Raw genomic sequence first — 24,146 nt, 5'->3', positions numbered from 1 at the left:
AAATTCTCGAACCTCCCAGGGTGAGTGAGTAGGTCTTAAAAACAAATCCAGACCAACATCACCATCTCTCTAACCCTCTAATACCTTCCTTCTACATTAAACCAAGGCAGGTCTGGCACTTCCAATCCACCCAAGTGGGCATCTTTTGGTTCATGTTTCTGCAACCAAACAACCAAATCGAGTCTTTTCTAATCCCCTAATCTGCAAAATTAAATGCAGAATCTCTGCTTAGTGAGCCCATATCAATAACTTTGCTGTGACCCAACTTTATGTTCCTCCCACCATTATCCCACACCCTATGTGCCACAGTTCCTTACGTTTACCTCTAGGAAGGTTTTTTCTCTCATTTGTATTATAATCCTTTCTTTTCGCAAGTTACCTTTGCACACTAAACCATGAGCTACCAGAGGGCAGGGACCAGGCCTCTTTATTTTAGTATTTGTAATGGCTTGGGCGTATAGCAGACACATTCAATGAATGTTTATTGAATCAATTAGTGGATAAAGAAATAATGATTGATGAACATAAAACATTCAAATTTTACTATTTCAACAAATGACCAATATCAAGTGTACAAAATTTATTTTTAATGATAATACCCAGTATTGGTGAGACTATAGGACAATAAGAACTTCAGAACGTAAATTCCCATCCTATACCTAATTCCCTCAATCCCATTTTCTCCATTTCTTATTCTGGGACAGCACTATAAATTACATTTCCATCTCAGGTGCTCATTTCTCTTTAGTCTATTTTTTTTTTTAAGATTTTATTTATTTATTTGACAGAGAGAGACACAGCGAGAGAGGGAACACAAGCAGGGGGAGTGGGAGAGAGAGAAGCAGGCTTCCCGCTGAGCAGGGAGCCTGATGCAGGGCTCGATCCCAGGACTCTGGGATCATGACCTGAGCCGAAGGCAGCCGCTTAACCGACTGAGCCACCCAAGCGCCCCTCTCTTTAGTCTATTTTTACTGTTGAAATTTTAAGACTGGTTGATATATATTTTAAGTTACTTTTGGTTTGCTAATGACATTTTTGGAACATAAACTTTTTGCTGAAGATGTGGAAATAACAATTAGAATGTGTGGAATGGAGGTAACACTACTATACTGTGGAAGAAAACGGACAACTATTAGACACTTTGATCTAAAAGTCCCTCACCTCTTTCTAGAAAAGGGTATCTCACTGGCCAACTTTCCTTATCAGCTTAACCCTGCCTTCCCTCCTTCAGCCATGAAGCTAGACTCTCTTCTCTCCTTTATCTTATCTCTAGAACTTCTCACCTCCTTTCGCCAGGGCTATCCCCAGAAACCCAAAATTTCTCCCACCTTATTAAGCAAAACAATTCACTGCTCTCTTTACCTTAGAGTCTAGCCCATTCTGGCTATGTCTTAAGACAACCAAAAGGTTCCATCAAATGGATTAAATGTTTTAAATGTCACATATTCTGATTGTGCAAATAAGACTTCAAACACTTACGTCACAGGATCTATTCTTTCTGGAGGTGGTGCAATATTCATAAACATGGATGGCTCAATAATTTTTTGAAGAGGTTTTAACTGAAGAAAATGGTAAGTATATTTTAATACTGCTTAGTTACAATTATAGTTCATTCTAATACTACTAGGCTTCAGGACTACAGAATAGGCCTTAAATGCATATAAAAAGAAATGGAATTAAGAGAAGAAGAAAGAACTAACATTTTTTGAGCCCTAGATATCTGCCAGGAACCTTATATCTGTCAGATTATTTTTAATCCTCTCAATAATCCTATGATGTAGATAACTGTGGCTATTTTACAGAAAATGCTAGGGATCGGTAATCTGTTCAAGGTTACCCAAAAGACATCAGAGCCAGGATTTGAATGCAGCTTTATCTGCACCCCCAGCATAGTACCCTTTTTACGTCATCAGGACAGGTGAGACGGGGACTGTATTACTGAAAAGTTCATAGACATAAAATCAAAATCAAGAACTTTTATTATATTTCCCACTCTTTTCCACACAATATCTCGGTTCCTTGTTTTTGGTAGAATCTACCTACATAAAACTATACTTGCCTAGTTTATCTGAAAAGGAGATATCCCTCTAAGAATGTGATTATTACATGTTTTACTTATATTCAGACATAAAACCTACCTCTCAAGTTGGTGCTTATAAACTATGTCAGGAAAGGGACTCAACAGTTTCAAGTCCCATAAGGCCCAGTTCATAAGAATATAAATAAAAGAGGCAGAAGGAAAAGAAAGAAAAATCAAAGAAAAGAAGGAAAAAAGATGGAAAAAGATTGTGCCCAGTGGCTTTCTTCTGTGTGTTATTTACTTCTGATTCGAAATGCATTAAAAATCATTATGATATACCATAGGCAAAATTTTAGAACAACATTTTACCAGGGGCTGCTCAGTCAACATATGGTAGGTTTATTTAATAAAAGTAATGTACCCACTCTGAATTCCTAATTTAAAAAACAACCAAGACTATAAAAATTAGCAAAAAAATGGAAATGAAAGCTTCTATGCCAAGTATAGGGGTCATATTCCCTATATAACAGCAGCACGGATGGGACTGAATTTATAAATGCCCCCAGGGGGAATACCCAGGGGTATGAAGAGCTCTTTCAAACACTTAGTGAGAATATATGTTGGTACAACATTTCTAGAACAATTCTTTGACAAAGTCATTGTTTTTGGACAATAATTTCCATTCTAGGAATCTGGCCTAAGGACATAATAAAAGGACAGGACACAGGTTAATATACAAAAATTTTGGATTTTGTATGGATATATGTAATGAATTTAAAGGGGCAGGACAAACCTGGGAAGATAACTTCTTTGAACTCTTGATAAATCAAGGAGGGCTCAAGTAACACCAGACATCAAAATAACCACAGGGGTAAGGAGCATATGTGATCAGAGTAAAAAATGTAATGTGAATATAATCCATGACTCCATTTTCAATAAGCATTTTTAGATCTAAAAATCCACACTCCTTATATTATATACTTAAAATAATTTTGTTTCCAACCACATGAAAACACAGACACACAAAAGCAAGTTTTCTGATAAAAGCATTTTGAATAAAGGATTATTTTTAAATGTATATGCAAATAAAAAATGATAGTTTCATTTTTCCTTAGAATGGAGAAAAACAGCACTCTTTTAAAAATATTTTTTTAAAAAATATGTATTTTAAAAGTTTTATCAAACTGTAAAGCGTAGAGGCTCAGAAGAGATTTGACTGAAGAGTTGTAGAATAATTTTTAAAAGAACTAACCTGATGTGAAAATCCGTAACCAAAGTTTCCATAGGAGAACATAAATTCCACCTCCACCTTGCAGATAAGCTAAACACACAGCAAATTTTATTGTTTGATCAGAAAGATATTTTAATAAAAAAGGGATAACAAGTAATATTTTTTATTTCACAAGTCTGTGTTAGAAAAACCAAAGCGTGAATCTCCTGATTAAAAAAAAATTCACACAAGGAACTGTTATAGAAGAATCTATGGGGTTCCTGAAATGTTAAAAACTCTGTTAAAGAATATATGATTATAATACAGAAAATATCAATTTATAATAGGATTACCCTGAGATACACATACATGTGTGTGTGTATACATGCATATGTTTTTAAAGTATTTACTCACACTTCCCCTACCTCCACTTCCATTTTCAGATAAAATTTTTATTCAGACAAGCGATTTCGTCTCTCTGAACCCCAGCTTGCTCAAATGGGAAATGAAGGAGGGTGTCAGAGGTTATGACCTCAAACATCCATCATTCTCTTTTTTTTATAAAGTTCCTTGTCTCTGTTCTGGCTATTGGCGGCAGAGGTCTCTCTGAAGAGATTAATTAATCAAAATAATAATTTTAAGTATTTAAAAAGAAATTTAAGTGAGAACTGAAAACAACTCTTTAGAATCTCCTCCAGGAGAAAAATACTTCCTCAATTAAAGCTGCACAAAGCAGCGACGAGGGCATTTTACTCTCTTAGTCAATGATTTCAATTTTCCTGGTCATCGTTTAGCAGTAAGGTAGCAGCATTTAAAAAAAAAAAAAAAAGGTGGAGATGAAGATTTTGTAAGCAAATATTGTTCTTTCTGTTTAATACATTTCCTTTAATTTGAACAGTGACTGGTAGGGTAACGGAGAATAAAAACACTATCAGATATTAAAACAATATCAGAGTAAAGTTATATGCAATGTTAAGTGTATGCACAAAACTTTGGAAATGTCAGTAAAGTTCTTACCGTGCTTTTATTCAACATTTCAAATTCTTCAATAAAGCACCCTTTCTGGAAAAAAGTAATAAAATTCTCAAATACAGAGTCACTCATGTAGTCATCTGTATATAATCTAAACCATTTCATAAATTTTGAAAAATCAGGTAATGATTTTTAATGCACATGTTAACTTGATAGCTAAAATACAACTATACCAAACATTTGGAAGAAAAGAAAAATTCTAGGCTGTACCAAAAACAAATGTTAATATTTACGTTTTAGACAAAAATGTTCCTGCTAGTTGTAGTTGCCCTTTCTCCAAGTGTTAAAGGAACTGCCCCGGCTGCACTCCTTTTGTGTGGTTTAACATAAATGTGCATATGTAGCTGACTCGTGAGAGAACCGAGGGCCTCTCTCATCCTCGGGGACTGCCAGGATCTTCCTAACCAGGTAAACCTTGGGTATCCTTGGTCACCACCTCTGGGCATCTCTGCTGTGCTACCAGTCCTCCCAAATCATCCACCATCCCACGGTTCCCTTTCCTCCCAGCATTTTCACTGCAGCTCCTGGAATCCCCACTCCATGGTTAACAAACAACCTTACATCTTTAACTGCCCCGCCAAACATTCCCTCTTTGCTTTACCGCAGACTTGGCTTCCCACTAAGGATACTGCTTCCCTCACAGACTCCTCAAGTCAAGGCCCACACACCTCAAGTCCAGGAGGTGGGGCAGCATCCTCTACACTCCCCTTCTACGGCTTCCAGATCATATTAGTTCATGCAGATATTAACAGTTTCCCACTTTGAAGCTTCATGCTGTCTGGCATGTGTTTCAGACATTCTGGTCACTAATTCTCATTTAGTGAAAACCTCAACAGCTGGTTCACACATCCTCTCCATCCCCAAAACCTAGCAATCTGCAGAACCTATTTATTTATTTAGATTTTATTTATTTGACAGAGAGAGAGAGAGAGCAAGATAGAGCACAAGCAGGGGGAACTGCAGGCAGAGGGAGAGGGAGAAGCAGACTCCCCGCTGAGCAGGGAGCCCAATGCGGGACTCGATCCCAGGACCCTGGGATCATGACCTGAGCTGAACCTATTTCACACCTGCCCTCTCAGTTTCTGGTGAAGCCGTATAATGAAGGAAATAAGAGCAGTCATACAATGGCAGACATCACACAGAATTAGCATGTGTTCTTCATATAAAATCACAAGATTCTCAGAAAATTCATAAATAACTGAAATAGATTTCCTTAATGATCCTGTCAATCTCTTTATAGCTTCTTGCTCTTGATAGTGTCCCTTTTCCCCAAGTGGGGAGTGGGGAGACATCTCACTGTTCCAAGACCGCCTTTTTCTTCTCTTTTATAAACTGTGCCTCTACTTTTGATCACAGAGCTTGACCTATTGATTGATCCATCTCCCTCAGATATAAAGTAAACTTTTAGTCATACTTTTAACTATGGTAAATGTCTTCAAGTTTTTTCTGTAGGTCTCACTGAGATCTGCCCAATTAAGTCTTCACTGGAGCCAATTAAAATATTCATCTTGAATATGCATCTCATCTAAATCCACTGAGTTTTGGGCTTGCCTTCACTCAGCTCTTCTGGTGAGTTTCAATGTGTGGCAATGAGCTATTTGGCAAACTGTTCTGAATTTGGTTTTGCTCTGCCCAAAGCAAGTTACATGTCTAAGCCTAGTCCACAAAAGGCTGGCAGGGGTTGATGCTAGATGCTCAAAGGCACTGGTAGAGGGAGGTATGATTCTTTAGGAGACATTACTCTAACAATATTCCACACCTTTGAATTCTCTCTTGCCCTTCTCAAGTAAGTGGCTACCAGTCTTTCTAACTGTTGAATTTATCACTTAGTCCTAGGCTTCTCTGGTAAGGATCGTATAGCCAAACCAATAACCACAAGTAGTACTACAGTTCATCCCAAAATTAATAATCACATTCCTGTTATAATTCATACAGGAATATTATAAACTGCAATATACTTATATGCCTTAACTGGACCCTAGGCCTTAACAATTAGCTAATGTTTCTGGTTTCTCCCAGAGCCTCCAAGGAATCCAAGATGTATCAGGGATAAGAAGAAATAAGGGATTCATGACACAAGCTACAGACCAATTATTTTTTACAAAGCTATGCAAAACCTACTATGTGATTTTTAAAATTCAACTCAAGGTCTTGGTGCCCTCCTCAACCAGACCAATTATATTCAGAAAGTAACTGATACTAATTGGTAATCATAATAATACATTTGTGTCATCTTCATGTATAGCCATGAAATAATTGTTGTGCACTCAGATGGCTCTCCCATGCTTCCAAACATGATCTGTAGTTTGGGTCTGGTCATCAAGTCTTCCCAATTCTGAGTGCTAGATTTGACCAGTCTGCATAAGGAATTCTACCCTAGCGAGTAGTTCTAGAATTAAATAGAATCTACCCTTGCATGTGCTCCAAAGAGCAGATGGGACAGCTCAAGTTTTAGAGACAAGACAAATCAGCATAAATTCGTGGACTAGAATCATTCTAGGTTATGATGCTTCCCTCGACCTTTTACTGTCCAGTGTGGTAGAGTCTGCGCAGCAGCCTATGCACCTTGCTAGATACACAAGGTAAACAGTTCAGGAAAAGTAGAATCGTTAATCAATTAAGAGGCCCTCATGAAAAGATGGTCAACATTATTGGCTATTAGGGAAGCACAAATTCATACCACAATGAGATATGACTACAAACCCATCAGAATGGCTAAGGTATAAAATGGTGGCAACACCAAATGCTGATGAGGATGCTGAGAAACTGGATCATTCATTTCTGGTGAAGACGTACAATGGCCTAGTCACTCTGGGAACCAGTTTGGCATTTCCTTTAATGACTATAGATGCAACTATCTTACACACCAGAAATTTATCTGACAAATGAACACTTACGTTCACACAAAAACCTGTACATGCATGTTTATAGCAACTTTAGTCAGAACAGCCCCAAACTGGAAACCCAGATATCCTCCAATGGGCAGATGGTCAAACAAACTGTGGTACATTCACGCCCTGCAGTACTACTCAACAGCAAAAAAGAAAGGAACTTGACACATGCAACCACCTGGATGACCTCCTGGAGAATCACGCTGAGTGAAAAAGCCCAACACTAAAAGATTACATACTATGTGATTCCATTTATATGATATCCTGGAAATGAGAGAACTACAGAAAGAAAGAACAGATTAGTGGTTGCCAAGGGTTAAGGAGGGGGCAGAGGCAGGAGGCAAGGAGATGTAGCTATAAAAGGCAACAACATGAGAGATCCTGGTGGAGGTGGCACGTTCTGTATATTGGTTGCAATACAGTACGGGTAGTTTTTAAAGCTGTTACCATCAGCAGAAACTGAGTAAAGGATACAAAGGATCTTTCTGTATTACTTCTTTCAAGTGCATGTGAATCTACAATTATCTCAAAAGTTTATTGTTGTTGTTTTTTTTAAAGGCCACGTGCCTATTTATAGTGGCCCAAATTTATCCATGGGACCTATTCTCCGTTAGGCCTAGTTTAAATAGAGTGGATACAAAGTGGATTCAAAAAATTTATTATTGGGGCACTGGGTGGCCCAGTCTGTTAAGCATCTGCCATTAGCTCAGGTCATGATCCCGGGGTCCTGGGATCAAGCCCGCTTTGGGCTCCCTGCTCGGCAGGGAGCCTGCTTCTCCCTCTGCCTGCCACTCCCCCTGCTTGTTTGTGCACGCTCTCTCTCTCTCTCTCTGACAAATAAACAAAATCTTAAAAAAAAAATTACTATATTTGTGATTGTCTCATAGTTCTTGTTTTCCTCTATTGTTTGATGTCTAGATGTTTAGATATTATTATACAGTCATCTCTCCAAGGTAACATCCAGCTAATGAAACTGCATCAAAACTAAAACAAAAACAAAAAATCCAAAAAGCACCAAACTCCTTATGGTTAGCTTTGTACTTCTGGGATCTGAGTTTTGACCAAAAGAGGGTAACTGAGGGATTCTAATAAGTAAAATGACACAATTCTTAAGGTAGAAGTGCCTACAGAAGGATGCTGACAGATATTACACACAGACAGCATATCTTGAACACATCACAGCTAAAATCCTAAGACTTTTGGGGGAAATCCATAAATAACCAAAATTGCTTTCCCTGACGACTCTGTCCATTAAATAATAATGGTCTTTTTACCATATGATGTAGCAATTCATCAGAGACTCATAGAGAGGAATTCATCATAATGTAGACACTTTTTGCAGAAATGCACTGGAAGGTAGGTTCAAGAAAATTCACTGTAACAATGAGTGTAATAGTAAAACAGAAAACGATCCAAATAGCCGACAAATTTAAAGCTTTATTTATTTATTTTAGAGAAAGCAAGTGAGCATGAGAGCAGGGAGAGGGAGAATCTCTAGCAGACTTCCTGCTGAGCACAGAGCCCAACTTGGGGTTTGATCCCATGACCCTGAGATCATGATCTGAGCTGAAATCAAAAGTCAGACAATTAAATGACTGAGCCACCCAGGCGCCCCTGACCTTAACTTTTTAAAGAATCTAAGCTGGTATGTTCCACATTATGTATTTATCATATATCATCATGGTATTAAGTTTTTCCCTATCCCCTAAATTCCTATAAACTAAAAGTTAGATCTAGACTCGGCTTGGTTAGATTTGGGGTAAACATTTTTGATGAGAACGATTCACACGTAATGCTGTATACTTCATATTGTACTGCCATAGTAAGCATATGATGTTAAGTTGTCCATAATTACTTATGCTAAATTCAAGCTCTTGGTTGAAGTGGTAACCAAAACGTCTCTCTATTGTGGAGGCACCTTTACCCCTTTGCAACAATTAATCTGTAGACTGTTACAGTGATGTGAAAATATCTTGCTCCCCAATAACCTTTTACCTAATATTTTAAGTAGCATTTTAAGTCTTGATTGAACTAATCATCATTCACTATAAAGAATTGCAAAAATGGTCAATCTGTAATTCTATCATTCTTTCTACACTGACATTCTTCTGTTTAAAAGTTTTTATTTATTTTTTAAAGATTTCATTTATTTATTTGACAGAGAGAGAGATCACAAGTAGACAGAGCGGCAGGCAGAGGGAGAGGGAGAAGCAGGCTCTCTGCTGAGCAGAGAGCCCGATGCGGGGCTCTGTCCCAGGACCCTGGGATCATCACCTGAGCCGAAGGCAGCTGCTTAACTGACTGAGCCACCCAGGCGCCCCTGTTTAAAAGTTTTTAAATTCCATTTTTCTTTTTTAAGATTTTATTTATTTATTTGAGAGGGAGAGAATGAGAGAGAGCACGAGAGGGAAGAGGGCAGAGGGAGAAGCAGACCCCCTGCCGAGCAGGGAGCCCGATGTGGGACTCGATCCCGGGACTCCAGGATCATGACCTGAGCCGAAGGCAGTCGCTTAACCAACTGAGCCACCCAGGCGCCCTAAATTCCATTTTTCTTCCCCTACCCCTTTTTTTTTCTTAAGATCACCAAGATTTATGGATTTTTCTTTATTCAGAATTTGTAATGATGTTTTTGATATTCAAATTATCCTGAAATTGGCCAACAGGAGCCCCTGCAATCTGGCTCCTATGTCCTTTGATGTAACTCCATTAGTCTTCGAAGGCTCCCTTGCTTTGCCTCCTAACAAACATCCCTGAAAATCCTTCAGATGGTTTATATTTGTTCACTAATCAGTTAGTTCTCTTCCTTTGAGTCCAGGGCAGTATGGCTGCTGGAAAGAGAGAGGGTAATCCTAGACAGGAGAAAGCAAGAGAGAAGGAACGACAAAATGTGTGTACAAACCCTGCCCCCAACTCTGGCTGACCCCAAACAACACAGCCCCAGCAGACTGCAAGCAGCCCAGCTAAGGAGAAAAGAACTCAAATTTGGGCTGTCAACTAAGAGAGTCTGTGGTCTGAGTCCTGTTTAAAAACATTCCAGAAAACATAATAAAACATGCTTATTAGTCCTCTAGGTTGCCCTTCCACACAATCAATTTTTAAAATATTAGGCTGTTCCAAGCCAACTCTTTTTTTTTTTTTTAATATAGCCAGAGGGAGACATTGTTTCCAAAGCATATAAGTTTGAAGGCAGATAATAAACCAAAAGGAGTCTGTCAGATACAGATAAATAATAACAACAAATACCAACTGGACAATGTGATACCACAGTGAAAAAAATAACCTTGATCCTCACCTGAATTACATCATAAAGGTGTACCTGAACACTCCCTAAAAAGAGAGGATATTTTTCTGTATTTTTATATTGCATTAGTTCCAAGTAAATATTATTCCGCTCATCATCTTGACGCCTAGGAACCTTGATACAAAATACATATGAAAAGAATTATCACATTTTCAGTATGAATTTCAGATATAATTTCTGAATAAGTACATCCATAAACTAGATTTTGTTATATACATGCTTAATGGTTAGTTTTCACATGTTATTAGCCTTATAACTTTTCAATCGCATGGTCACATATACCCTAATGTCAACAAAAATCAGGATGTTGTTTATGTGTAACATCAATTACAGTCTTTTGAAACATGCACTGCCTACATTCTCTAACTCTACACAAAAGTTTAGCCTCAACACCCTACTGAAACTGTATTATAAAAAGTAATCCAATATCTAGCCCAGATAATCTAGGCAATACAAATAGTCAGTATCAAAAGACATCCAACATCCTTCTCAGTCTTTGTTCAATAACTTACTGGTAAAAGTATCCCAAAGTATAAAATGTATTTTATTTTATCCTAGTTATATAAATACACAGTTTGAAAATCAAACAGCTCTACAATGGTTAAAGCAAAGAAAAACAACTTTTTCTCCCATGTTTAATCTTCTTTTCTGAATTTTACGATGTTTTGACATCTGAAAAAGCCTGGCCAGAGACAGACTTTCTCTCCCTGGGCTAGCCAGCTCCTAGAGACAGCAAGGGTTTAGTGAGATGGAAGCACTTCTTTCATATGCAAACTAATCCCAAAATTATAGCCCTAACCACTTCCTTATCTAACTCTCACATGGAGCCAGTATTTCCCTGGCCCTAAATCATCCTGAGACCAGGAACCAAGCAACTAGGGATGACCCTACAGCCTAAAGCCTGCAGGGAATTATTCAAACTAACCAATCCTAAATTTCTGACTCTGTTCTGCATTGCTTCCTCAAGAAAACAAAAAGTTTTATTTAAGTGGACATACACCCACAAAATTCTTAAAAATTTGGCAAGCTCAGGAAAACTATTTGCAAAGTAAAACAAATAGTATAGATTGCCTTTAGCAAAACTATGCCTGTCTTTTTTTTTTTTTTAAACTATGCTTAAAGAACTATCTTCAGTACTCAAGACTTAAGCAAAATAAAGTTTTGAAGATTAAAATTGAAGGTTAAAAAATATAGAGCATTGAGGAAATGTTTTAGGATTTCACTAAAATTTAACCAATATAATAAAACTATTAGGACTAACAACTGGGCTAACCAATGAATCCTACATCTACATGAAATAGTGTTGCTCACTTAAAGAAAACTCTGAGATACATTTAAGATTCTAAGAAGCTTAGCTACAAAGAGATGCAAACTCAGCATAGGAAGCTCTGGTGTGAGAGGAAGCTTAATAAAGTGTAGTCTGAAGCCAGACTGACTCCATTCCCAGCTCCACCACTTACTAGTTCTAGGACCTTAAGAAAGTTCTTTTACCTAACAGTACCTGTTTCCTCATTTGCAAAATGAGGATTATAGTAAGAGAATATATATATTTTGGGGGGTTGTTATAAAGACTAAATAAGTTAATCCATGCAAAAACAATTAGAGTTTATATAAGAAGAAAGGAGAGAGGGAAATGAGGAGGAAATGAAAAAAAGAGAAAGGGTATGCTCTGAACCTTTGCATCCCCTCAAAATTGGCATGCTGAAGCCTAAATCCCCAATGTGATGGTATTTGTAGGTGTGGTGTTGGGAGGGAGTTAGGTCATAAGGGTAGAGCCCTCATGAGTTGGATTAGTGCCCTTACTAGAAGAGACCCAAGAAAGAGGATCTCTTTGCTCTCTGCCATGTCACTATACAATGAAAAGATGACCATCAGGAAATCAGAGTGCAGGCTCTCACAGGACACCGGATCTGCCAGAACCCTGATCCCGAAACTTCCTAGCCTCCATAAAGCTGAGGAATGAATGTCTGTTGTTTCAGCCACCCCATCTATGGTCATTCGTTACAGCAGCCCAACCTAAGACAGGGGGGAAGAGGATAGAGAGGAGGAGAGCAAGATAGAGAAAAATGCATGTTTGACGAACACACAGAACCATAAACAGTAAGCTCCTAGGGAAGAAGATCATCAAGATTATGCATTTTCTAGTAAGTTGTTTATTGAAAAAAACAACAACAATATAGCCCATAGTACAGAAGTAAAATACTGTAAAATATCAAATAAAAAGGCACTGCATTTGTTTCTTTCCTATCCCTAAAAAGGGATATAATTAGTGTGGATTATTTGAAACTATAAAAATGCATTCTTATATCCAGAAGAGAACTTTAACATTACCTGTACAGAAAAGTACTTTCTGTCATCAAAATTAATTGTAGTGTTCTTTTCATCATTTTGGGATAGCAAGCTACACATTTTTGTACATTTCACAATGTTGTTTATAGAGATGCGAATGAACAAATTACTGTAATATAAACTGACTGAAAATACAGATATTGAGGAAACAAATTTTGTTATAATTGTACAATAACACACTATAAAATTAATCCATTAAGCAATTCAGGCAAAACCTAAGAATCAAACAAATAAATAAAGAAGGTAATTGTAGAGCATATTTAACAATTTTTAAAGTCTTTTAAAATAGTATTTTTGCCCATCGATGGTAGGCACAACGTAAGTAGGAAAAGGAAGGTTGATTATTCTTTAGATCACTTCTCGTATTTCCATCCTCACATTTCAGTTACAATCTTTTGTAAATGTTTCTTTATATTTTCTTTTCTTTTCTTTTTTTTTTTTTTGAGAGAGAGTGAGAGTGCTAGCAGCAGGGTGGTGGTGAGGGGGGAGGGGAGGGGGGAGAATCTTAAGCAGGCTCCACGCCCAGTGTGAGTGACCCTGAGATCATTACCTGAGCCGAAATCAAGGCTCAGATGCTTAACCAACTGAGCCACCCAGGAGCCCCTCTACATATTATTTTTAAGGTGACTAAATATTTGCAATATATAGTTAAAAACTTTTCTAAGCATAATTATGTGGAAATGCAAAAATTCAAAAGTCACTTGAGTTATTTTTAACATTAAGACAGCAAAATTTAAAGCAGTTTTCTATTCTCTTATTCATTTCACTATAGACTTCACTATACTATACTGTATTTTTATCTTTCATAGCACTCTATGCATTAAAACAATTTTGTTCATGGATCACTATATCAAAAACTAGTGATGAGGCGCCTGGGTGGCTCAGATGGTTAAGCATCTGCCTTCAGCTCAGGTCATGATCCTGGAGTCCCGGGATCGAGTCCCATATCGGGCTCCCTGCTCGGCGGGGAGTCTGCTTCTCCTCCCTCTGACCCTCCTCCCTCTCCTGCTCTCTGTCTCTCATTCTCTCTCTCTCAAATAAATAAATAAAATCTTAAAAAAAAAAAAAAAACTAGTGATGTATGGTGACTAAGATAATATTAAAATAAAATAAAAATAAAACAACTTTGTTTTTATGATTTAACTAATTATCTTCAAAAATCTCTTTATGCAGAATTCTCTTCAATAATTCACTTTATAGGAGCATCTGACTGGCTCAGTCAGTTAAGCGTCTGCCTTCGGCTCATGTCATGACCCCAGGGTCCTGGGATGTAGTCCCACATCGGGCTCCCTGCTCAGCAGGGAGTCTGCTTCGTCCTCTGCCTCTACCCTCCCCACTTGTGCTCTCTCTCTCTCGTAAAAATAAATCTTAAAAAAAAAATTCACTTTATATAAAAAAGAAACATCAAGCCTTCATAATGAAACTGGTTTTATGCCATGAAAAATCTGATAATGAGCAGTCAGTTTATTTAAAGGCACCAAGATAAATAAATCCTTCAAACAATGTTTAAGATAGCACAATTATTACTTAGAAATAATTAGTATTATCATCTAAGATATATATTTTTCCTTTTTTTTGGTAAGATATATATTTTTCCTTAAGCTCATATAGTGATTGAGGTGGATTATGGATGGGTGGAAAACTTTCATCACTTTGCACATCAAAAGATGGTGTTTATTTTCCTCTGCTCTTGAATCCGGCCTGGCCCTGTGACTACTTTAATATGCACTGGACATGACCAGGGCTGGGTCTAGGACAGGGTAAGAGCGGCACCAGCCATGGTCCAAAATTTAAGGGGACACCCAAAACTTCAGTAATCAAAATAAATAATATTTTAATGTAATATTTTTTAAAAGATCAAAATTAATGCAGAAAAAAAAATATGATGGAAAAACAAGACCTTGGGACTCTATGGAAAGAGAGAAAGGTCTAACCATTTCAGCTTCCCAGCTAAGTCCAGTCTTCCAGGCATCCTCACTAAAACACCAGACACGGAAATGAGCCATTTTAGATATTCTAGCCCTTTTGAACTGCCAGCTGACCGCAGAGCCTGCTGTGATCATGGGGACAAGTGGCGCCTAGTGAATACACACAGTGATTGATAATAAAATGGTGAAGGTTTTAAGCCACTAAGTCGTGGAGTGTTGTTGTTTTTTTTAAGATTTTATTTATTTATTCATGAGAGACAGAGAGAGAGAGAGAGAGAGAAGCAGGCTCCCAAGGAGCAGGGAGCCCGATGCAGGACTCGATCCCAGGATCCTGGGATCATGACCTGAGCCGAAGGCAGACGCTTAACCATCTGAGCCACCCAGGAGCCCATGTCGTGGAGTGTTTTAAGGCAGCAATATGTAACTGAAACAGACATATATGATCATGGTATGGTTCTTAAATCAAAAGAAAGGATACTCCTAGGCGTGAAATGTCTGCAGTTCTTTATATGAACAGCAAGGCAGCCAACCTAAAACAATCAAAATAAAAACACAGCAAATGAGTTTTTAAAAGTTAACTTTCCTTCCATTTTAATCTATACCAAACTATATATTTTTAAAAGCTCCACTTTGCTAATTTCTCTTATTAAGAATATTGTTTCTCATTAGAAATATCTAGTTAAGGGAAAACACCAGAAAACAGAAATACAGAAGAAAAATAGGCAGGATTTATTCAAAGTAAAATTAAAATGAACAAGAATAGAAAGCAAAAAAAAAAAAAAGAAGAAGAAGAAAGAAAAAAGCACTAACTTAAATCTAACCATCACTCTTTGAATCATTGTTATTTTATATTAGGTGAGAACTGACAAAGTGTAGCATCCTGCATATAATAATAAAAAATATGCCTTGCCTCAGATGGGCTTTTTTATCCAGTATCCTAAAACCACTCTATTCATACAACAATCATTCAACCACTACAACATCCCAAGGACTGTGAAATATTCCTTCTCTCTGTACAAAGTATTTCTAAATGTTAAATAAAATTATATCTCCTGCTTAAGCATAAAATCAAATAAAAAATAAATACAGGAATATTTGAATACTGATTTGCACTTTCAGCCAAATATATTTAGCCATGTTTGGTCTTAAAAACCAAGTAAAAACAATAGCAATATTATGTTAAACACTGTAAAACAAAATAAATGACCCAATAGTATTTTTAAATGTATGTAAATAATTTTAAAGATTTGGTTTTAAAATAATACAGAAAAAGAAATTAGCATCCAGGATTTAAGTAAAAGACTATGTCATGTGAATGATGAAATCCAAAGAAGAAAGTACTGTGGTCTACTTCTTAAGGAAACTTTGATATGAAATGTTATGTTAAAGGAAAGGTTCTAAGTTTTCAAATGCAAAGGGGTGTAAGGCATATTACATGATCTAGGCAGGATTTTAAATGGTACCGCCATAGGTGATTCCATGAATCATTTTTATTTCTTAAAATCAGAGTTATATATGAGGAGGGTAAAACAGGGCAGTATAACTACAATGTTGGATTGCATAACGCTATACATTAACATTCTGTCATAAATCATTGCCTGCCTGCCAAGTATTGAACATGAAGCCATGGGCAACTACCCTAACTTTCCTTATCTTTCGATAGCTCTTTATACTTTTATATCATAGATCCATATAAAAGAAAAAAGAAAAATTTCTATTCAAATATATTTTTATTTAAATTCAATTAGCCAACATATAATAAGTACATCATTAGTTTCAGAGGTAGAGGTCAGTGATTCATCAGTTGCATATACACCAGTGCTCATCACATCACATGCCCTCCTTAATGTCCATCACCCAGTTACCCCATCTCCCCACCCACCTCCCCTCCAGCAACCCTCAGTTTGTTTCCTAGAGTTAAGAGTCTCTCATGGTTTTTCAAATGTAGAAAAGTATTTAACACTTAAAAACATAATGATGACCATTCACAGGCTATGGATAACAAATATTGCCACAAATTCTGAGACCCATCTGTGGCCCAATGCTATAAACATGTCAACATCTTCACCAACCCCCCAACATGCATGTAAAACAGGAAAGCAACTAGAAGGGTGTTCGCAAAAGCACTTTAGGCACCCAATTTTAAGACAGGCTTTTACACATTTTTTCCAAAAAAGGGCTCTATCAGAAAGAGGAATAGTGGGTTGTGATGTAGCTCTCATTGCAGACACTTGGACAAGCCTTGCCAAATACCTCAGAATAAATCAAAGAACTTTCAGAGAGAAAGTCACGTGACAAATCATACACCGAGAGGAGCTATCACATGCCAAACATCTGTCAAAAACTTCCAGCGGACTTTTAAAAGAAGGTTATTAATATCTAGCAATATGTAATTCAACTAAGGAAAATACAAACTACGAAGTTAGGAAGTGTGAATGAAATCAAAGTATCAATTCTGAAGGACTGCAGATGTCATACTCAAGAGTATGGGTTACGGAAATCAGTACGTCAACATAATGGCATGCATGATACCTTACAGCCAAAAGTGATTTCAAGTAATCTTTTTCTAAGTAGATTTGAACAGTGACTTTGACTGTGATATACGAAAGCGCTATAAAGTTATGTGGATAAATGCACGCTGTGCTCATTTTGTAAAAACAAAATGTATACATTAATACAGTTTTACTTTTCCCCCCCAAAAATCATGGTGTTAAATAAATCATATATTTTTTAATCAAGAAAATGTATAGTATATGATAGGATCTAGAGAAGAAGGCCAAGAGAAACTCTCTCACTTCATACCCATTAACTATTCTAATGATGTTCAGGAAGAGAGATAACTGTAAAAGAATGTCACAATATTTGATAGTTCTGAATGTACATAGATCCTCATGTCCTATATTCTATAGCACCCAAAGAAAAAAAACAGATTTTTTTTCTGGTTCTCAGCCCAGATATTTGGTCCTACCTGTGTGTTTGTGTGTATGTATGATTCATGAGTATGTTTGCTTTTGTTCCTGGGACTTGAGGGAAAGGTGTGGGGTCAATTTTCCAATCATAGCTCAAAGACTCCTAAATCTGACAATAAATACAATCACCTGCCCAGCACAATAAAAATACTGAATCTTAGGCCCCATTCCCAGATTCTAAGTTAGCAGATCTTAGGTGGGGGCCAAGAATCAGTGTTTTTAAAAAGTATACCAGATGATTCTGATGTAACTAGAGTCTGGGAATCCCTATATAGGGAACATTTTTTTTTTTTCCTATGAATCAAGATGCTTTCCATAATTTCAGTGATTACAGAATGCTCTTCTGACTTGATGAAAAAATGAACAATTCACAAATGTTATCAGAGAGAACCATTTTCTATATGTACTTTTTGATTATCAAATAATAAATATTAACTAGTCTTCACATAAATTAAGAAATAATCTGTACAGGTTTGTGGAGGATGAGTCTCACATACCACGTCCCCAAATGGTATCAAAGTTGGCACTTCAGGTGTTATTTCCAGTTCTTTACTTTCAGACCCTTTAAGAGTTTTTCTCAGCATCTACAATGTAAATAAATTAACATTAGACTTTAGAAGGCAAAGAAGAAATAGATAAAAGTTCATTTCAACAAATATCTTATGAGAATCTATTAAGTAAAAGGTATTATTCTAGGCAGTGGAATATTAATATGAGTAGAAATCTCATCCCTACCCTCAATAAGGTTACCAGTAAGTTAGCAGAGAAGCAAAATGTAAACAAATATAAAATCATTCAGGGAATCATGAGAGAGGAGAGAAGGGCATAGTACCATGAATAATGAGCTCTGCTTGCTAACTAAAAATGACCATCATTACCACATTTTAGTCTTAATCTGATATGGACCAAGAACTGTATCTCACAGATGGCAGTGATCCTGCTTGCAAGTTATTCCAGTATTCATTCAGTTAATCAGCCACAGAAGGAACTGCAATTTAATAATTTGGAACAGCAAGTAAACGGGAATGGAGCAATGGACAAATGGCTTTTGGTTTTGACTTGTGTCATTTCCTCCAGAGTAACTTCACTAACAGATATTTGTGGGTTGGTATTTAACTTTGTTCCTAAGGGCTCTGGTCACTACACATGATGGTTAACTTCTAAAAATTACAAGACATTTTCGTATAGATTTTAAAGAGAAACAGAGGAAGATGAATGGAGGGGAAATGTGAGGGGAATAGGGAAAACCGATTACAAAACTTGAAAAGAATTATATTTATCCCCAACCTTTGCTAACTTGAATCAACATGGCCTTACTTATAAACATTAACTTCCCAGGAATCTGTTGTTTTGTGTCTTTTCAAGAATCAACTGTTCAATATTTGATGTATGTAATAAATCCTGAGTTATGTTGAAATTTTTGCTTCAAAGTATATAACAAACACTTGAGTTGTACTAAAAAAATTTGTTGTACATATGTTGGGTCATTTTGCTATTGCTGCATCTGATTGGCTTAATGGGTTTTATATGTATAATTTTTATATATTTGTATAATTTGTAGTTTAAGGTAACTGAGTGACAATTAACTATATTGTCACAAAAACACCAAACTGTGGTACATTATATGTGTATTCAATGTGGACCCTCATGCTTCCTAATGTTATGATAACCTTACTAATGGAAGTCTACTTTGAATGTGCATTTTAATAAATACAAGATAATTGGGGGGGAAATCCTTTAGAACACTCATGCTCAATTTATCCTTAACTATGTGGCAAAAATACTGCTTCTCCCCCCTCAGATCACTACCTTTTTACTTTCCTTATTTGAGCCGAGCTCTCTTCAGTGGCAGCAACATGAGCAAAACAACTCTTTGCCTAAATTCTATTAGAATCTTGAACAAAAGTTCTAAAGACTAGTCTCATAAGGCCTCCTCATACCACCTAGAATTTCTCCTGAACCTCAAGAGAATTTTTATTTCAGTTAATTCTACTATGTCACTTTTGGCCCCACTCTGAGTAAAAGTCCCTCATGGCACATCTTTTAAAAGTCTATATATTCACTTACACTGTTCTGCACTTCTTCCCCAATGACCTTTTTGACCTACTCTCCCCCATTACGGTTTTATTTGGAAACCCACTAGCCTACACGCTTAGCTTTTCCAGTATAATCCTACTTCTCAGCCCTAACAGAAACCTCAGTGTCTTTACATTAATATGTACTATGTGTTAGCACAACTATATGCCTGGCACTATGCTGCTTGCAGCTTGCAGTGTTCTTGTCCTTAGGAAATTCAGTCTGGTGTTGAAGACAGAGAGGTGGGAAAAACAAGAACAAAAACAAAAAAAACAATTACAGTTTCTCTATGAGAAGAACAATGGCTGAAAAAAGAGACTTTTATCTTTACTTTTTCTTTATCCAACCCAGATTTCCTACATGGGAAAAAAGAATAACTTATTTGATGGGTCAGATCTTCCCATTCATTCTGTAAACTACAAGTACCTGGAATTATTAACTCCAAAAAATATTTTTTAAATCCTCTTTCCCCTGCCTAACTCGGGAGCAATGACTCTTTTTTACCCTCTGTGGTTCTGTCCCCAGGAAACAAGGACACTCATAGCAAGGCCCAGGGATTATCCCCTAAAGTAGTGGAAGAAAATATTAGAATCTAACAATTTTCTTTAACAGATAAGAGAGTAAGCACATACAACTAACTATAAGCAGTAGACAAATATTCTGAGGAAAAGTGTGAGTTTTATACTCAGAGAGGTCGTACTACTGCCTTCATGAGCTCAGGGTATTGCATTTGTTACGTGGATTGACCACTTAACTAAGTACTTACCTTAAGTAGCATATTCAGTGTGCTTTACAAACAGATGAGGACTGAGCATAAAAAATTTCACGGCAAAATATTTTTCAAAAGTTGGCAAACATAAAGATATACCATGTACTTTGGTCTTAGAAAAAGACAAATGTTCCAAATTTGCTAACCTTTTCTGGGGTGACAAATAACTATCAACAGTATGTAAACTAGCAAATATTTTTAAATGGATATTTCTTAATCTGTCTTTTCAGAGTAAGGGAGTGACATTTTAATAAGTGTGAAAATAACTTTTTTTTTTTAAAGATTTTATTTATTTATTTGACAGAGAGAGACACAGCGAGAGAGGGAACACGAGCAGGGGGAGTGGGAGAGGGAGAAGCAGGCTTCCCGCCGAGCGGGGAGCCGGACACGGGGCTTGATCCCAGGACCCCGGGATCATGACCTGAGCCGAAGGCAGTCGCTCAACCGAGCCACCCAGGCACCCCGAAAATAACTCTTTTTGAAATGAACTCGTGTTAAGAACATTTTGAAAAGTATTGGAAATATTTTCATCCAGTGTTATATTCTGTGCGTGCAAATGTGCTATGATCACCCTACAAGCTCGTGGTATCACACTTCAACAACTTAGAAACCATTTCCTCATCTGTTTAAAAATCTCACAAAAGAAGGGTTTCAGCAGGTTAGGAGACCATTTTTCCTTTCAAATATAAAAAATGCAACGCCTTCCAATTAGTTTGCCAGAACTAATTACTCAGAAAAGACGACATTTTACTGATAAAACCTGGACTAAAAACTTTGAAAAGGAGAATAAAAATGAAAAATGAGAAATGTGATTTTACTAAGCACAACCAAGATGCACCTCTTCCATTTGAAATTTCAAATCTTTGAAAGTATCTTTTTCAAATACAATAGCATTAAAAACCATATACTGAAATAATAAATTTGCCTTAGAATGAGACCTTCAAATTACTACATCACAAATATTAAATCATGCTTTTCAAAAACAGTAGTGCTTATTGAGCTCTGTACCACTAAGAAACAACATGGAAATTATTTTTCAAAATACTGCTTATCATTTTTAACTTTTTGTATATTGTAGAATTTATACAGTAAATTACAGTACGCTTATGTAATGTATAAATAAATACACAAACATTGGTGGTAGATGTTCATATGTTTTTTATTGATACTGTGCAGTCAATACAATTTGGAGACTACTTCTACAGAGTCACAGCTAAATGCCTATAATTTGTCTCACTTTCCTAAGTATGCCTTTCTGGAGGCTTTAAGCTGCCAGTTTCCATGCATATTCCCACCTAGGCACAGTCTGCTTAGAATGAAGCAGGCTACCTTCTCCATTTCATACATGCTGCCTTCAATTTGAGATGGAGGAGGCGGTTCCAGAATAGTTCCCAGTTTAGACTCATTACCAGAAAGCCTTAGATAAAATCGATACTTAGTTCCTCATTTTTTTTTTTTTTAAGATTTTATTTATTTGACAGAGAGAGACACAGCGAGAGAGGGAACACAAGCAGGGGGAGTGGGAGAGGGAGAAGCAGGCTTCCCGCAGAGCAGGGAGCCCGATGCGGGGCTCGATCCCAGGACCCTGGGATCATGACCTGAGCCGAAGGCAGACGCTTAACGACTGAGCCACCCAGGCGCCCCAGTTCCTCATTTGATTGTCCACTTTTTAGCAAATACTAATGGCCACAACCCTGGAGCAAAAGAGAAGCAAGAGATGATATTCCAGTACCAAGACCCATCCAGGATGCCTACGAAGTATCTCATATAAACACGTGGCAAATAAGGGGAGTGGGGAGAAAGTGTTAGGGAAGGAGGTGATGATTACTTCAAGTGAGTTTGAAGAGGAAAAAAATTAAGAACTAGAGGGAGAGAAGCTTAGAATAAGTGTAAAAGCATAAAGAAGCAAGGCATAGTTTTATTACATTATTATATTTATATAATATACATATATTATACTGAGATACATATACTTAGGTATAATAAGTATGTATACTTACATATAAATATATAAATACTATAATACGCATGTTCATATTATACTTATATATTTATATAGGTAAATATTATTGCCTCACGATATATACACACACACACACACACACACACAGATGGCCATCAAATAACAAGAATTTGAACTGTGTGGGTTCAAATTAAAGAAATAAGGACATTATTTCTTAATATTTGAACACATTAGCAAAAGCATAGATAAATGCACCAAAGAAACTGATTAGAGTCTAGAAATAGACCCTGACACAGGAACTTCACTTGTGACAAAGTTGGTACTGCAGAATAGTAGAGAAAAAACACTCTAAGGTAGGTCAAGTAGAAATCACCATGCCGGAAAAAAAAAAGAATAAAAGGAAGAAGGTGAGAGAGAAAAAAAGAAAAGAAAATCTGACTTATAACTCACACCATATACACAAAAATCAGTTATAGGTGAATTGTTGATCTCGGTGTCAAAGGAAAAACAGTAACAAGATAATACACGAGACTATTTCCATGAGGTTGGAGTAGAAGATTTCCAAAACAGAACACAAAGAGCAATAACCATAAATAAGAAAGTTTGATACAGTAAACTCCATTAAATTTAATAACTTCTGCTTATCAAAAGATGTCATACATATTTGGAAGAAAATATTTACAACATGTATGGTACAAGTGACAAAGAGCCTATAACTAGAATATATACACAAACTTATATAAATTAATAAGAAAAAGACCAACAGTCCAAAAGAAAAATGAAAAAGAGACTTCAATAGGCATTTCACAAAAGACTTTATGTGATGGCTAGTAAGCATTTGGAAGGGAACTCACCCTCATTAGTCATCAGGGGAAAAAAGTTAACACCACAAAGAGATAACACTAACATATTTCTCGGATAGTTAAAAATAAAGACACTGACAATATCAAGTGGCAAGGATGTGGAGTAACCAGAATTCTAATACACTGCCAGTAAGAATATAAATTGGTCTATCTTCTTTGAAAAACTGTTTAGTATTATGTACTGAATTTGAGCATATATATAATTATGACCCAGAAATTCCATTACTAGATACGTCCTCAACAGCATACCTCTACCGCTCTTTTTTTTAAAAAAGATTTTATTTATTTATTTGAGAGAGAGAAAGAGAAAGCATGAGCAGAGGGAAGGGCAGAGGGAGAAACAGGCTCCCTGCTGAGCAGGAAGCCCAACTTGGGACTTGATACCAGGACCCAAGATCATGACCTGAGCCTAAGGCAGAGCTTAACCGACTGAGCCATGCAGGCACCCCTCTACCTCTCTCTTATAAAGGCATTTGTGATTACATTTAGGGCCCAACTCAGATAATCTGGGATGATCTCCCCATCTCAAAATCCTAAAATTCACTGTTATCTCCAAGCTCATTGCCATATAAGGCATATAAACTACTACAACTATAAATAATTTTATGCTAACAAATTAGACAATTTAGGTGAAATGGAAAAATTCCTAGAAAGACACAAATTACCAAAACTGACTCAAGAAGAAAGAATATCTGAAAAGACCTATAATAAGTAAAGAAATTGAATTAGTAACTAAAACTGCCTAAAAAGAAAAACTCAGGCCCAGACTATTTCA

At 36.6% G+C, this 24,146-nt stretch overlaps 1 protein-coding gene across 1 annotated transcript in view; it reads right to left on the bottom strand.

Annotated features, from left to right (window-relative positions):
• Positions 1 to 24,146, bottom strand: part of C2CD6 (C2 calcium dependent domain containing 6) — a 148,000-nt gene that overhangs the window by 99,037 nt on the left and 24,817 nt on the right. Inside the window, exons 2-8 of the mRNA XM_035008344.1 lie at positions 18,198 to 18,284; positions 15,210 to 15,261; positions 12,786 to 12,928; positions 10,446 to 10,568; positions 4,248 to 4,292; positions 3,273 to 3,341; positions 1,480 to 1,559 (exon numbers count right to left, since the gene is read on the bottom strand). Coding sequence (XP_034864235.1) covers positions 1,480 to 1,559; positions 3,273 to 3,341; positions 4,248 to 4,292; positions 10,446 to 10,568; positions 12,786 to 12,928; positions 15,210 to 15,261; positions 18,198 to 18,284 — 599 coding nt within the window. The remainder of the gene's footprint in view (positions 1 to 1,479; positions 1,560 to 3,272; positions 3,342 to 4,247; positions 4,293 to 10,445; positions 10,569 to 12,785; positions 12,929 to 15,209; positions 15,262 to 18,197; positions 18,285 to 24,146) is intronic.

This window comes from Mirounga leonina, unplaced genomic scaffold (assembly GCF_011800145.1).
Source record: "Mirounga leonina isolate KUSES-001 unplaced genomic scaffold, KU_Mleo_1.0 Mir_151, whole genome shotgun sequence".
Taxonomy (NCBI): Eukaryota; Metazoa; Chordata; class Mammalia; order Carnivora; family Phocidae; genus Mirounga; species Mirounga leonina.
This window is presented reverse-complemented; position numbering and strand designations above follow the sequence as displayed.